At 41.8% G+C, this 16,119-nt stretch overlaps 1 protein-coding gene across 1 annotated transcript; it reads right to left on the bottom strand.

Annotated features, from left to right (window-relative positions):
- Window positions 1–6,955: 6,955 nt before the first annotated feature.
- Window positions 6,956–9,161, bottom strand: dmbx1a (diencephalon/mesencephalon homeobox 1a; the record flags this gene model as incomplete). Its single annotated transcript, XM_080502870.1, has 4 exons — window positions 6,956–7,395; window positions 7,563–7,962; window positions 8,513–8,691; window positions 9,008–9,161. The coding sequence occupies 4 exons, from the start codon at window positions 9,159–9,161 to the stop codon at window positions 6,956–6,958; spliced, it is 1,173 nt and encodes a 390-aa protein (XP_080358996.1).
- Between the last annotated feature and the right edge of the window lie 6,958 nt (window positions 9,162–16,119).

Below are 16,119 nucleotides of genomic sequence, written 5' to 3'. Positions count from 1 at the left end.
GTTCGCCCCGTTTTGCCCCTCCGCTTTTTTATTCCACAGATGAGTGCAGATAATTTTCTGTGCGATTGTGAGTGATTACTGTATTACTGCGGTAAAAGGGGGATGTATCGGGGAATGCAGAGGGAATTAATGACACATAAAAACTATTTTTGTATTGACTGCGTTCGTCCCCAGGGCCCTGAATGCCTCTCCGCATATCTTGTGATTACCTAAACGTATTGTAAATATGTGTTTCCTATGGGCTCCTCCATAAATTTACATGTTTTAACACTCAGGAGACGGCAGACTGTTAGAGATGAGTTACTCTCTATTCCTCCTGTCTATAGACTCGAATGGCTGCCTGCTTTATTATTGAATTAGCCAATGAAGCGCTGTGCATTTGTGTCCCTGTGTGTAAGCCTGTGTTAGGGAGACATGCTGTGTATTAGAAAGATGAATATTATGGATTTAACTACACAACCGAGCTTCTGTTGTGTTTTCAAACACAATTTAAATGTTGTATTTTTTATTTTTTTTCCGATAATAAACATGCAAAAAACTGTAATAGTCTTGTGCTCTCACCTCGAATCACAGCAGCACCGGAATGAATCTTCTTGTGCACATCAGTGTCAAGCTCCATATACCAAAACAGTACCTATTTTGTTAAAAATATCTGTCCTCAGCCATTCAGTCTGTGTGTTTTGTAGAGCCACATGTGGAGGGTAATATTGGCGGTTTGTGTGTTTAAAGCAGGCGCTGGTGTTCCTGCTGTGGCGTTTCCAGCCCAGAGGTAAAGATCAGACCTGATCCCAGTCAGCGGTGGGAGAGCAGATTTCAACAGTGGGGGTCTTTGTTAGCAACGCACCATGTAGACGGTGCCCAGCAGGATGCACCCTCTGCTGCTCGCAGCCACAGGGTGAATAGAAAAAAATACTACCGAGGATTTTCAGATTACAGCTGTTCCTGTCTTTACTGCTCAGTTCTGAAACGTATTTTTATTACAAACACACTATGTCAGAATGAAAGTCACTGAAACTTTTTTTTTTCAATCTATTGAGTGTTAGACTCATGAGGCAAAGAACAGTTTGAAAGTGTTTTGTTTTTTAATTAACACTATTTATTAAAGCAGTTGATCAAAATGTCTTAATGATCGCAGGAAGAATGTAAGGAAACGTAAACCTCACAAATGTTATTGAGATACAAACCATCATGATGGTACTTTAATTTTTTTGATCATTTCAGTTCCATTTTCAGGCTCTTCACACGTTCATAATATATTTGAGATATAACAACCACGATTTCAAGTGCAGACTTTAGTTTGGGAGTGTTTGCATCCAAATCAGGTGAATGTTGTAGGACCTTTTTTTAAAAAAAAAAACATTGCATCGAGTAAAAACGTTTCATGTCTAATCCATTGTTGCGATGCACAAAGCCAACAAGCGGAAAGGTTTGTCAATGTTTAAATATTTTTGTATATGACTTTATTCCTTATTTATGGAATCGCCCGACTTCGTGAGGCTTGAGGTAGGCAAGTCTGTTTTGAGAAATGTCTGCTTAACCAAGTTGTTTCAAATGAGACTGAACAAAGTCACTGATCAATGAGCAAATATTTTATAATAATTCACTGATTAGTCATAAGTGGCCCAAGAACTATGCACATCAGTTACTTAAGTTAATACATTTGTGCTACAAACTATTTCTGCTGAGTCGTCTTTATGTTTGCTCTTTTCAAGTGATTCTAATAATCTAAACAGAAATTGAGAACTTTATTATTGAGCGCAACATAAACAAACCTGTGTGGAAATGTTCATTAACCATGTTAAAAACTGAGATGAGTCTTAATGAAGCCAGTTACATCTTTGATGTGTGACACCTTTACCCCCCCCCCCCCCCAAAGTTAATATTTTGGTTTTTAAAAGTGTTTGAAATTATAGTAGCACCAAATAGAGAACACCTCAAAAGTCATTTAAACATTTGAGTGTATGTGTTTCTCATATGTTTCCAAGCTATTCTTTAACTTTCTCTCTTTACAATTTTAGTAACTCAATTAGTCATAAATGTTGTTTGGCCTTGCTCGATGGTCTCCTGGTCTGTGGACGTCTTTGTCAAGTATGAAAATAACACAATTGTATGATTCACTTCTCTTTTTTTTTTTTTTACACTGCCCAATGCTGTTCTGTAATATAGTCATGCACTTTTAGTTGCAGTCTTGAGCAAACAACATTTCCCCTCAGATCCACAGGCTCTCCTTCATATTCCTTCAAAAAGGCTTCATAAAACCAGGCGTGTTTTCCAGCGTGTGATCTAAGCATTCGCAGACAGCCTTGATACTCCATGAAGTGGCTGAGAGCACTGCCGTTCGATTCAGTGAAGCCCACATTGGAAATGCAGCCGTAGGTTTAGGCTGCAGCCAGATTAAGAAGAGAGAGAATGGAGGTTTTCTTCTCTCTAAGAAGATTACCCGGGGAGGGGCGAGATGGCAGTCAGAGTGTTTAAGAGAAAAAGGACAAGAAGAAAATGGAAGATGAAGTGGAACTAAAGGAGGGTGGCCCTGGATACACCGTTTAGCCACCTGTTGTCTGCCTCTTGATATCACTCTTTTCTTTGTTTTGCTTATATCTATAACTTATTTCTCTCTTGATACATCATCTGAAGGGTACCTCCACATGAAGCAGCTTTTTTTTTTTTTTTTTATATATAACTTTTCTGGACACCTCCAAGTTTCAAGCTTGGGTTTTTGTTTTGTTTTTTTAATTTTCAGATTACCGACTTTGAGGCAAGTTTTTGCATGTGTATGTGGAACTGTGAGCCTGATTGTACTTGTGATTCCTTCTCAAGTTAATGCTGGTGGTTTCTAGGAGGGCTTTGATGTGTATCTGGGCAATGCACTATTAGAGGGATTTCACTGGGCCTGACAGCTCAGAGAATATGCTGCGAAATGGCAATGCCACTGGGCTAAAAGAATGCTGGAAACAGGATTAGGATCATATTCTGGCAGACCCTGTCACCTACTCAATAGGCCAAGGCTTCTAATGCTGGCACTTTTCATTCTCGCCATGGTTAAAACCTTTAAGAGAACCATGGAGAGGAGGGAGAAAAAGCACTGATTGAATGGTACACTGTGATTTTTGTGTGGGGGTCCTGCTCCAAGGGCTGTGTGTGTGCGCACGTTTGTGTGCATGTGCATAACAGAGAAGGAGAGTCAAAGCAAGAGAAGCAGCAAGCTGGTGGGGCCTGTGTGGATCAGGTACAAAAACATACCCTTGTCAGAAAATGTTTGCTGGTCCTCTGGAGTGCAGTTTGATTTGGCTCTTTTTTTTTTAAGTGCATTTCATGAGAAAGATTAAAGTAAGACATACTTGCCAGAATTCATTGAGGCAAATAAAAACTGATGAAAATGTAATAGAATAAATTCAACACAGGAAGGATACACAAATGTTGGGATGTTATAATATTAGCCATTTTGAATTGTACTAAGTGGCAGTTCCTTTCATCTCTTCTGTACCTGCCTCCTCTAAGTTAGTTTCATGAAACAAGTTAAACCTTATTAAGTTAAACTTTATTTCTTTAGAGCAGGCCAAACTACAAAAAATCTAAACAATTGCATTTCGTGCCTTGAAACAAAACACGCATTATAGCATAAATACATTTCAAACGTGCAACAGAGCCAGTCACTGCATCACTGTGTTGTGTATTTTGTAGCTTCACACTGTGACCACGACCAGCCAGGTGATGGATTTACAAGACTGTCCCGCCACATACGATCACCTGCTTAAGGGGAAGTCGATGGAGATCAGCATGTGCCTATAAATGGATGATGATGCTGTTAGTGGTGACTATACAGCCCTGAGTGTTAAGAGATGGAAGCACCTGATCCAGCATCAAGGGCTCAACACACTTGACCCTGCAGCGGTACAATCAAGCACTCCCTGTTCACCCCCCAGGGTGTGTGTGAGTTTGCGTTCGGGGGATGGGTGTTAGGGAAAGGGAGAACATTTGGAACAAGAGTATCGTTATGTTCTCTGCACCGGAGCCCCATGGGAGGAAATCCTGCCATGTACCTGGACAGATTCCTCCTCTGGATAACAAGGACATTCACTCTGGATGCATATCCACACCACAGTTTTATCAGTCACACGATCAAGTTGCCCTTGGTTGAGGACACACTCTTATATAGTGTAATAAAACACAACAAGGTGAGGGTGAGGTGTTACACCCACATTAACGCTGCTAATCTGCTGGGATTATTAGCCCCCCCTCTACCCGATTGTTGGAGAAGGTTCATTCATAACATTTGGAGAAATCTCTCCATGGAGTGAGGGAGCGTTAGTTATTTACACACACGCGCGCACACACACACACACACACACACACACACACACAGGTGGGAAAATATATGTTCAAGGCCAACTGAATTAACAGTAGAACAATGTCACACAGGTAGAGCGATGCTCTTGTAATGCAAGTGAAGTTTAGTGTGGGAAAAGCAAGGGCGAATATCCAGAGGATGTAACTGAGATGCCCCATTGCCGTGTGTGTGTGTGTGTGTGTGTGTGTGTGTGTGTGTGTGTGTGTGTGTGTGTGTGTGTGTGTGTGTGTGTGCGTGTGTGCGTGCGTGCGTGCGTGCGTGCGTGCGTGCGTGCGTGCGTGCGTGCGTGTACGTGTGTGAGAGGGAGGGGAGTTGGGTGGGGGTCTGTGCGTTTTGACAAACCATGCTGTTAAAGATATAATAGCAGCATAATCACCGCCCCAGGCTGTCATTCTTCAGGATAATGGCCTGCTTATTCATTGGGGATGCTTTATGTCTCCACGCCGCTTTTTATTTTTTAGATATTTTACATTACGTTGTGCTTTCTCTGTGTCTTTTGTCTTGTACTCTCTGTGAAGTGGCAAAAAAAAAAATAATAATAATAATCTAATTACTTGTTCAGTTTAACCTTCTCTATGCTGTGTGTTTTGATGCTTTCTCTTTAATTTGCAATTTCCTTTTCTTCTCAACACCCTTACTTCATGATTCAAAACGTATCTCGTGTGGAGAACAAAACTTGCATTTGCCCAATTCGAACCATTTATCCGCTGTAGTGAGCATATATAGAGAGGTGTTCATGATAAACATCTTCAAGCATTTTTTTTTTTATTGGCAATTATTTTACATCAACACTAGTTCAACTCTACATTACTGGGAAGAGCAAAGGAAAAGACACTGCAAATGGTCCAAATCACTCTTTCCACCACCGATATGAACCGATCTACCAGTGAACCAGCTCGTGGGACAGAAACATCTTGGGGAAACAACACGAGAACTCAAATAAGAATCAAGACAGCAGTACACAGAGGACTTGGGTCAATAATTCACTGGAATAGCTTCACTTTCTTTGACTTTTCTCTCTGGATTGGCTGCAAAATATTGGTGGTGTATTTATTTTTTTGTTTGTTTGTGTTTTTACAGAGCCAAATTTGTGTAACTGTTTTTTTTTTTTTTGTTGCTGTTTGTTTTAATTCCACAAAATAAACTCGTCACATTTCAAATAGTAATTCAAACCAGGATCAAAAAGACAATCAACCAAGAGAAAGACGGGGTAGACGGGGCTGTCGATGAGCTCAGGAAGTACAATCTTACAATCTGACAGCTAAAGAAATTTCAGAGTCCATTATCAATTATACAACATAACAGGAACTTTACAATTACCTTACCAGTAAACATTAATAGATAGACTTTTGTATTTTACATATTAAAATAATGTGCTTTTTTTTATTATTATTTTTATTTGAAGACTTTATCTTCCAGAACACATTAACAGAAAACCTCAGAGATGCGTGTGTGTGTGATTTTCCTCATCAAGTGCAGTCAGCGACTCAGTGAAAAGCAGCATGTTTCCTCAAGAAGAAATTAAGGCGAGAGTAAATATTCAGACTATATGTGTCAAGACAATATTTAGCCAGCTGACCCAATAGGTCATTTTGTATTGACAGAAACTGACTCAATTCAATGCAAAGTGGTGTGAATCTTTCTGCTTGGGTGTTTTCGTGTCCAGGGCTTCTGATTTTATATTTAAAAAAGGAAAAAAAAAAAGTTTCAAATGTAATGCATGCTTCTTTAATTGTATTTGCCCCAGCTCCCTCAGCCCAGGGCAAAATGTAATTAAAAGCTCTGAGAATTTAGTCACTGAAATCATTTTCTCATTATCGAGCCAGCCTCTGTACAAAGTGGCACATCACTGGCCATTTAACTGGTAAATTACTCACTTTTAATTATGCTGTTGAGGACAACACGGCTTGGATGTTGTTTTTTTTAAATAATGCGCTGTTATGTAGTACATGCTATGTACATCACCACACTGCTTCAGTGAAAGGTTGGTTCACTGCATGAGTGATACCTTTTTTTTCCCTCCTGGCCAACAAGCCTAATTCGTTCCAAAGTGCCTCATTTATTCACATTATTCTTGTAAACATCATTTGCATTGTCTTTTAAACTGAGTGCATCCATCATCAACTGTTCACATTTTATCAGTGATTTTTTTCTTCTTCTTTCTTTTTTTTTTTTTTTTTTGAAACATGTCGGTGGTCCAGAAGGTCCAGCGAAGTCTGCTGAATACATCGGCCTTAATACAAGGTCTGATCAGTAATACCATCATTGTCCTTTGAACATTCACTCCTAATTGTCGCATCTTTAATGTCACATTGTTCAGAGTCTTGCAGGGTTTTTGTTTTTGTTTTTTTCCAGTGACACAGTTCTGGATGTCGAGCTGCAAAAGAAGCTATGATTAGTCAAACGGCTGTGAACTGTCGTCTCAGCAGACGTCCGGTAGGTCCCAGGGTTTCACTTGTGGACATCTTCGTTTGTCCTGTAAAGAAGCGGTGTGTGTATACTGATCCCTAAAGAGCTATCACAGTCACGTGGACATGCAGTCGGATGGAATGACGTGTCGGCTGAGGCTCTGGCCTGGTTATCTCCGTCCTCCGTACAGTCCGATCCTCAGTTAGACATCGTGTCCAGCCCCAGCGAGGCGGCGTGCTGCTTGGCCCGCAGACGCAGGTTCTCGATGCTGGTGGTTTTGCTGTTGTGGCTGGTGAGGCCGCCGGCGGCGGACGCCTGCAGCAGCGGGCTGTTCCACACTTGCTGGGCGTGATGGGACAGGGACTGATAGTAAGACTGGCAGGGGAGGGAGCCCAGCGGCGCAGGGGGCATGTTAACATTCATTCCCAGGTACGGAAGCGTAGACGGGGCGGCGAGGTCAAACGCGGGATAGTGCACCAGGTTGTTGGTGGCGGCCATGTGCTGTCGGAACTGCTCCTGCAGACGGAACAGGCTGAGAGGGGACGAGGAGTAAGAGTGGCCCTGGGAGAGAGGACCGCTGCCGGCCAGGCTGCTGCTGGAGGAGGAGGGCGTCACTGATGGAGAGACGGCAGGGGAATCTGGACAGAAGGACAGGGGAATCTGGACAGAAGGAAAGAGGATTAGGAACGCCGTCGCTGGTATGGAAGTGTATTATGAGCCAGCCGCTCAATGAATTGAATTTGCAAAGGATGAAATCAGAAATTGAGCTTGATTTTTAGAATGACAGTGAGCGCCGTGGTCGTACCTGGCTTTGGACTGAGTCTTTTACAACCCGGGGAGACGTCCCCCGGTGTCACTGCCCTCTCACACTTCATCTCCTCTCTCTGGGATTTACTCTCGTCCTCCTTATCTGTGGCGTTATCCTCCGTTGCCGACTCGCTGCCTGAATGTTCTGCTGATGTGACATTCAGCTCCATGTCCAGTGGTACGGGACGGACTGCCGGACCCTCCGTCTCCAGGGAGGAGGACGAAGACGAGGCGGACAAAGGAGGGAGCTGGGTTTCAGGGAGGATGGTAGTAGAGGGAGGTGTGTCCTCCTTCTCGCCTCCTCCTTCACCCGACACCTCCTTCTGCTTCTGAAGCTGCTCCTTCTGGAGGCTGCGCTGCTTCTTACGAAACTTTGCTCTGCGGTTTTTGAACCAAACCTGAGGGAAAAACAGGAAAATACAATTAACTAAGGAAATAACAATATTGTGACATATGTGATAAAGGCTTCAAATTAACTTGTAATTATGAAAACACACACACACAATATATATATATATATATGTGTTATTTTTATAATAGATGAGTAAATAAAAATAACATGTAAATGTTTGTAAATTGTGAATTTATACAAAACATTTATTTAGATGTGCAGTCAAAATTAATAAAATGTGCACAACAAATTATGTTGAATACTATATAACATGGTAAGATTACATGAGCTATTTTAAGCAGTTGGCATTTAAAAGACTTTTTTTTTTTTTAATGTTCATCCCTGTTGTTTCAAAGTGATGCAGCCAAAAACGTTTCATTGAATGTCAACACAAAACAATCCCAACATCTTGAACAAACTTAGAAAACAACTTATACTTAAAAATCGAGAAGCATCATATAATTTCCACTGCTCTGATCTACGAACTTGTGCGTTTGCACTTTGATATAACCACAATATGGCGCAGCGTTTGCGGCGGGAACGGGCCTGCGCTGTACCTGCACTCTGGCCTCGGGCAGGTTGGTGCACATGGCCAGCCGCTCCCGCATCACCACGTCCGGGTAGTGTGTCTTCTGGAAAGTCTTCTCCAGAGCCTCCAGCTGCTGGGCGGTGAAGGCCGTGCGGCTGCGCCGCTGCTTGCGGTGCTGAGAGCCGTAGCGAGCCTCCAGGATGATGTCTTGAAATGCGCAGCCGTTGGAAGAGAAAACAAGCGGCAAGTTTTATTTTACCGAGCAAACGCCGCAGTTTGTTGCACGTGCTTTGTGATATTTTTACGTCTCTAAAAAATTTTTTTATATATAAAAAATAAATAGTGCATGTGTTCATATAAGATTAAATTAAAGAAAAAAATAAAAAAAAAACCTGCTTGATTATTATGCAAATGTGAAGCGTCTCCAATAAGAAATCAACTTATTGAAAGATTTTTTTTTTTTTTTTTTCAAATTTGAGACAAGTTCTAGTAGCTAATTGTGTGTGAGCGTGCACTCAATTACCAGCCAATCTTTCAGCCAGCGTGAGCGCGTGCACGGACGGCCTGTAGTCGGGCGCGTGCTGCGCCTGCTGCGCGGCCTGCTGGTGCAGGTTGTACATGGCGCTGAGGGAGTTCATGGCGTGCAGGGAGTAGCCGTTCACCCCGTAGTGCTGCATGGCGAGAGGTCGCTACCTGGAGACCGGAAGGAACAGAGAGGAGGAGAGGCTGTGAAGGACGTTCAAACACGTGAGATCAAACATCCCGCGACACGCGCTCCATTCCCCCACCCCCCCACCCCCCCAAAAAAAATATTATTAGTGAATGACAGCGTGCTCAAGGGCCAATAGATTTAAATGTGGGCACTCAGACTAAAGTGTTATCCATTAACATCCAATTATCGCTCTGTTCAATCCATTAATTATACAAAAGACTTTTAATTGGGGTAATTATCACTCGTTCCTATAATGAACCGTGACGGATGCCTTATTCATGAATCTGCGCGATCCCGGAGAAACCAAATCCCATTTGACAACGTTGCCCTGACAGATCAAGGCCTTGATGAAATGTGTTGGAAAATAATAATATAAGCTGATTTGTTACGGGTCTCGGTGGTAAAAAACCTGCAACCGGATATCAAGATTACTTTTAATAGGCCGTGATTGCGGAAAAGCGTCAAGGCGGCGTTAGACCATGATTTTCTTGCAACATTTAACAACAAACCTTCCTTCTCTCGTAAATTCGTATTATTCACGAATAACCCATGCACCTGAACACGTTTCTATTTTAAGATAGGGGCACGTTAAGTTCTTGGCATGAATCATCCAGTCTTTCTCAAGGTGCCAATTTTCAAAAGTGGATTCTGTGGTTCTCCTTCACGTCCGAGATTTTCATAGATGAAACGCTGCAGGATACGATTAGATATGTATTAGTACCAAGCAGGCTGACAGGAGGGGATATCTCCCAGGCCCAAACAGTTATTATAACTATTACAGGAGGACCACGGGGGAAAGATATAAATCTTTCTGCTGTGTGACAGGTAGGTGTTCTGGGAAATGCGCAAGTTAAAAACTCACACAATATTGTGCAAAGAGCCAAAACCTTTTCATTTTACCATTTTCTTGTGGGTTTGTTTAATTTAATCAATTGGCGGCGATTTTAGTGCAGTGAAAGAAAAAAAAATGATCAACTGAAACTGGCTATCGTTAAACAGTGCACCTAAAAATCATGTTGTGTTGTTGGACAGTGAAAGTTTAAATTTAGAAATGTGATTTACAAACAGCTCGATAATTTATTATTATTATTATTATTATTATTATTATTATTATTATTATTATTATTATTATTATTATTATTATTATTATTGTTGTTGTTGTTATTATTATTATATCAACATGTATTATAAAGCAAACTGGGTGGTCACTTTTTGCGGTTATTGTTTTTTGGGTTTTGTGGGTTTTCTGTGTGTGAACCCTAAGACAGTGTATGCGTGTGCATGTGTGTGTGTGTGTGTGTGTGTGTGTGTGTGTGTGTGTGTGTGTGTGTGTGCGTGTTGGTGCGCGCGCCATGCCCGCAGTGCCCATTCCCAGCCTATTAAGTGGCTGCGGCGGCTGATGAATGTGATCAGAGGGCAGTGGGGAATAGTTTAATTCGCCGGGACAGAAGGTGCTTCGCTAAACATTTACTTTACTCCCCCAAGTATTTGAGTTGAATGGGTCCCCCTCTCCTCCTCCTCCTCCCCTCTCCTCCTCCTCTGCACCCCCCCCCCCCCCCCTCCCCCCCTCTCTGGCGGCCTCTTATCCTATCGCCCCGGGGCAACGTTTTGGCTGAGATGTATGGCTTCTCCGCGGGTAAAAATATGCATGTTGATCCCCATTTGGCTCCCCGTCTAATGGAAGTGCAAATAGGTTTCGACTGCGAGGCCCTCCATTTATCATCACCGCTGACACGGACGGACGGACGTACAGTGGGACCGCGTGCAGGTCAACCCTGCGCTCCGGTCCCCGTCGTGCACCAAGCGTGTGCACACTTTCTTACGTGATTTTTTTTTTTTTTCCCTAAAATGCATTTGGCACGATTTCTACTGCAGTGAAGTAATTTGTGCGACGTTATCACACATATTTTATTTTACTCATTAAATCTATATCATCTGTGAAAATCAGTCAAACTTGATGGGGGGTCTTTATTTTAAAGAATAAATATCACTACGATCTAATCTGAACTTTTGCATACGGCCATCTAAATACCCTGTCCATATCAAATTCAGAATTCCCAATAGCTCATCGCTGTGAGTCTGTCAGTGCTGTTATTGTCATTCATAAGCTCTGTGCTCCAGGCACTGGGCCCTCCTGGCTGCCCTGCTCAATGCTTCGATTATCAAACAGTCATTATGTAAATTGGCATGTACAGTGTAACTCCTTGATCCCCACGAAATGAGGAAAAATGTTATTTGCTAATAGCCCTCTGGGGCAGGAGTCGACAACAAGCTGCTCTTTGCTGTGTCACTAAACTATCAGAGGGCGAGGAGCATCTGTGATTTCATCTGAGCTGTCATGATCATTTCTGTCAGTCTTCTCTTAAATTTGGAGATATTGAACAATATAGTCATTTTATTAATAGTATTTTCAGGAAATTGATTTGAGAGAGCCAGAATGCTGCTGCAGACAATGTTTTTTTTCTCCTGCTATAAAGTACCACAGTAAAAAAAAAAAAAAAAAAACAGTAAATAATCCCAGTGGAGTGGCCTAACTTTGACGTGGTCAAACGAGCAAAGTTGATTTTAGAGATTGGATATAGCAAGAAAATTGAGGGCTAAAAGTATGGCCTATTATATTCTTGTTATACCCTTTTCATATGAACGAAATTTAGTAAGCATTAGGCTTTTAGTTGCACGTTGAAATAGCTATTTATATAAAAGCGAGATATCAATGCAGAAAGTTACTTAAACGTCAGTTGCAACGTGCCAAGTGAAATACATCAGTATTGGTGATGATTTAACATCCACAATAAGCTTTACATTTCTATTCTTTGCCAAAATCGACGCATTTTTGTTAACATTTTAGTTCTTGTAAAAAAACTATTTAACGTGTTCAAATATCGCGAAGAGTTCAAACAAAACATAACAAAACAATTTTTTGAAGAGGAAACAAATGCATAAAGTTCTAAAGTTTGTTACCTCTTGTACGGACTGGGTTTCTTGTGTCGGACAGCGAAGAGAATCCACTCCTTGATCCGAGCGTCGCAGCTCCTCCGGCGGCTTCGCGTCTCGGTGTCTCGCGCTCCGCTCTCCGCTCCCACACACACAGATCACAGGTCTGCTCGCGGTAACACTCCTCCAGCTCGTGCCGTCCCCGGTTTATCCGCGTCCTGAGCCGAGGTGGGAAGCCGCCATCTGCTGGAGCGCGAGATCCGGGCGGTGGGATTTTAAGCAGCGCTCCGCGGGGGTCGTGCAGGCTTCCGATTGGCTCCTCGGGCTGTCAGTTAAACGCACGAGGCGGCTGGCCATCCAGCGGCGCTGACGTCTCCGCTTATTTTCAAATATGATCAATTTAAGCACTTAACATCCGCTGGATTCTCCCCAAGTCTGTTTACACGTTTTTTTCCCCTCTCTATTATCTTCTGAAAGTGATAAACAATCCCGAGATGTAACGATTAAAGTTTTTAAACACTCACTTTAGGGGGATTTTAAATTCTTTTTAAATCTGAGCTGTGTCACAGAAGGAATTCTTGTGGGGAATATCAATAAACAGAACGAGACTGTCAATATTTAAATTTACTGATGGCAAATTTACTAAATATAAATATTCAACATTTATCGGAATGTAACTTTGTGCGCGACGGTTCATTTGTTTCTCCCAGGCGCTCTTCCGCCTGCACTTGGTGAGGGAAGGGTTTTTTTTTTTCCCCTTCTTCTTCTTTTCTCGGTTTCAGTGAGCAAAGCCACCAACCTATAGTTTGTTTTCTTTTCGGATTGTTCTCCATGCCACTGAAGTACACACAGAGACAGAGAGCGACTTTGGAGAGATGACTAATAGATGCCAGGGTGCTGCCTTTAGACTCTCTCCCGGCCTGGAAGGATTTGGGATGGGATAGGGAAGACAAGACGCCATCTCAGCCTCCAAAAACCCCTGTCTTAAAATGACTGCGGGTAAGAGGATTAGGGCAATAATGCCCTTCTCTTCTTGAAGGGTTTTTAGAGAAGATTTCTTCTCCCGGAGCAAAACCGTTTAGGTAGGGAATTAAGGGCAGCGTAAAGTAGCATTTTAATGTAAAGCTTGCATATTTTGTTGGGAGAGTCTTTGGGAAAGTGCTTGGCCTATAACGCAGTTTTTTTTTCTTCCTCTGACCACGTTTCCCACTTTTAACAATCTGAATGAAAGACAAAAGATCCCACGGAATACATGCATATTAATGTGCTCTGGTGCGAACACGGCGAGGTGCGCACTTTACGGAGCGTCAGCGATTTGTGGATATTTATAATACATTTTACACAGGTCACTTACAAGACGAGAGTTAATACTCTATGTGGCAGGATGAAAATGGCCAGAGAGCTATGAGTTCTACTTCTTTTTAGATTAGCTTTGTGAAAAAATAAATAAATAAAAAAACAAAAGAGGTTAATTCGGAATATCCAAAAAGCTTTCAAGTTACGCACATATTGTGCAGATAAAAGCAAGAGAAATGAAAGTCTGAATTCAAGAACCGCAACCATTTGTGAAACGGGCTTTATTATTATTATTATCATTATCATTATTATTATTATTATTATTATTATTATTATTATTATTATTATTATTATTATTATTATTATTATTATTATTATTATTACTCCACCATTGGCCCGTCTTCCCCTTTACTATTTTCTTTTCAGTCACCTAAAACTTTTCAGTATGCTTCAAAGTCTTTTCCCTGGAAGAAAAAAAAAACCTCGTGTGCCTCTCTGTTTGTGTCGCCTTGGTAGGCTCCTATCACTCGGGTTTTCTGCGAGGTCTGAGAAAGAAAGAGGATTAACTTGTGAACCAATGGAAATAAGAACTTAAACGGGAGGTAAATCTGGCCACTGTCTCTTTGTGAGGACCGTCTCTAAAGCAATTAAAGCGAGAAAGAGTTTCTTCTCAGCGCCTCTCCACCTAAAGCTCCTTAGTGCGACTAGAGCTGTCCAGCGCATCTGAAGGGCTTAAACGCCAAAAAACAGCTCCTCTTACCCCTGTAGCCCTGTAGCCTGCCATGCACTGCTGAGAACAAGGTGGACAAACAATCACCTCCACACCATGAACAGCCCCGAATTTAGAAATGTCCATTCTAATTATAACCCTTTAATGGCCCTGAAACTAATGTTTAAGCCCCTAAAAGTATGAGGGTTTTGGTTTTCTAAATCAAAATTTTCTGGGTGGAATTCTTTCTGTTTCCTTATTGATTTCTTTCCAGGTTCAACCCATATCAAATACCCCCCCCCCCCCCTCCCTCCCTCCCTCCCCCAGCAGAAAGTGTGTTTGCCCTTTCTATAATTCATACAGATATATGTAAAGAAGTCACTGGCTCGTCTTGTTTCACCCTTTTATTTAATAGGGAAAATAATCTCTAATGCTGCTGAATTCTTCCTTCTAATAGCTAATTAATACTCTTAATGATGTTTCTGCAACTTCATGAATACATTAGGTCTGCAATCCAGCAAGCCTCAGCTTTCCCTGCACCATTCAAGGGTATTTCAGCATCTGTTCATCCCACAGCAATTAATCATTTTGATGTGTAGTTTAAAATCGACTTCTTGCAGGAGACCTTTTTGACAAGAATAACAAAGCAATTTGCCGGAAGCCACCTCTTAGACACGTTATTAGCAGCACTTCCACAGTAAGACCTGCTTTCTCAGTTATTTTTTTTAAAGTATATTAGATAAATGAATTTAAAGAGAAAGCAACAGTTTTTGTGCTTTATTGTCAGCGCCACGCCTCTGAATCCTCCTGAAATCCTTTTTTATTGGTGACAAGATCTCAGGATCTCCTCTGCAAATCCCTCCTCTAAAAGTTTTCAACCTGTCAGTTTCCTCTGAAAGCTGGATAATTCCCCCTCTTCTTTTCTCTCCGTCCATCCCCTTCTCTCTTTCTTTCGCCCTCTTTTCTTCCTTGTCTCAATCCCTCTGTCTCATTTCTTTTCCTTGCCTTCTCTCCCCTCTCTCCTCTCTCCTCCCCCTCTCTCCCTCTCCTCTCTCCTCTCTCTCTTTCTCTCTCTTTCTCTCTCTCTCTCTCTCTCTCTCTCTCTCTCTCTCTCTCTCTCTCTCTGGCCCGGATCCCTCTGCACAAGGGGCCCCATTGTATAGTCCTAATCCAGAAGCAACACAGCTTTAGGGACATGCAGGGATAAAAGGCCCATCAAGCCCACAACTTTATGGGGGCAAATCTCTCCCTAATCCTTCGCTTTATCTAAACAAAAGCCCCTCTGCCTTAATCCACCTATGTGTTGAAAAAAAAAAAAAAAAAGAGGAAAAATTGGAGAGAGTGGCAGAGAATGGGAGAGAAAAGAGGGTGAAAACAAGAGGAAAAAAATCTCACACACTGGGATTGAACTGAGAGAGATCATACAGGGAGGGTTGAAGTTTCCTGGAAGAGGTAAGTAATGCTGACAAGCTGTCACCTGCGGAAAGCTTCATGTGCTCACCACAACACTGCACAATGTGAAGGACCGCTCATTTAAAGATGGTTCACATTAACGCACGTGTATTACAAAATACAGTGGTGGTAGTTAGGTAGTGTGTTTAAAATTACCAAGGTGTATGACGTTTTTAAACAAACCAGGGAGACAATCGGTCAATAAGGAAATAAGTGAGAGGACAACCTAAACTTTAACAACTAAGTGCAACAGCATGTAAGGGAATGAGCGATATTTCAAAGACAAAAATGTTTTTGGTTTATTTTAAAATAAATGATCTTTGCAGTTTTACTGTGATTAAAAACATAGGTTGAAGTATTGGACCGATGCAAGCAAATCATCACATAACTGTGGTCACGTTACTTGTTTAAACACCCTGTCAATCCACTGAACAGTAGAGTTTAATATTCTGTTTCGATTTTCAGTGAATATGCAGCAAGTCTCGGACATTTAATTTAGAATCATGCTCTCTTTGGCTGTTCTCTTATCACT

This window comes from Blennius ocellaris (genome assembly GCF_963422515.1).
Source record: "Blennius ocellaris genome assembly, chromosome: 10".
NCBI lineage: Eukaryota > Metazoa > Chordata > Actinopteri > Blenniiformes > Blenniidae > Blennius > Blennius ocellaris.
Note: the sequence above shows the minus strand (reverse complement) of the source record. Positions and strands in the feature narration are given on the sequence as shown.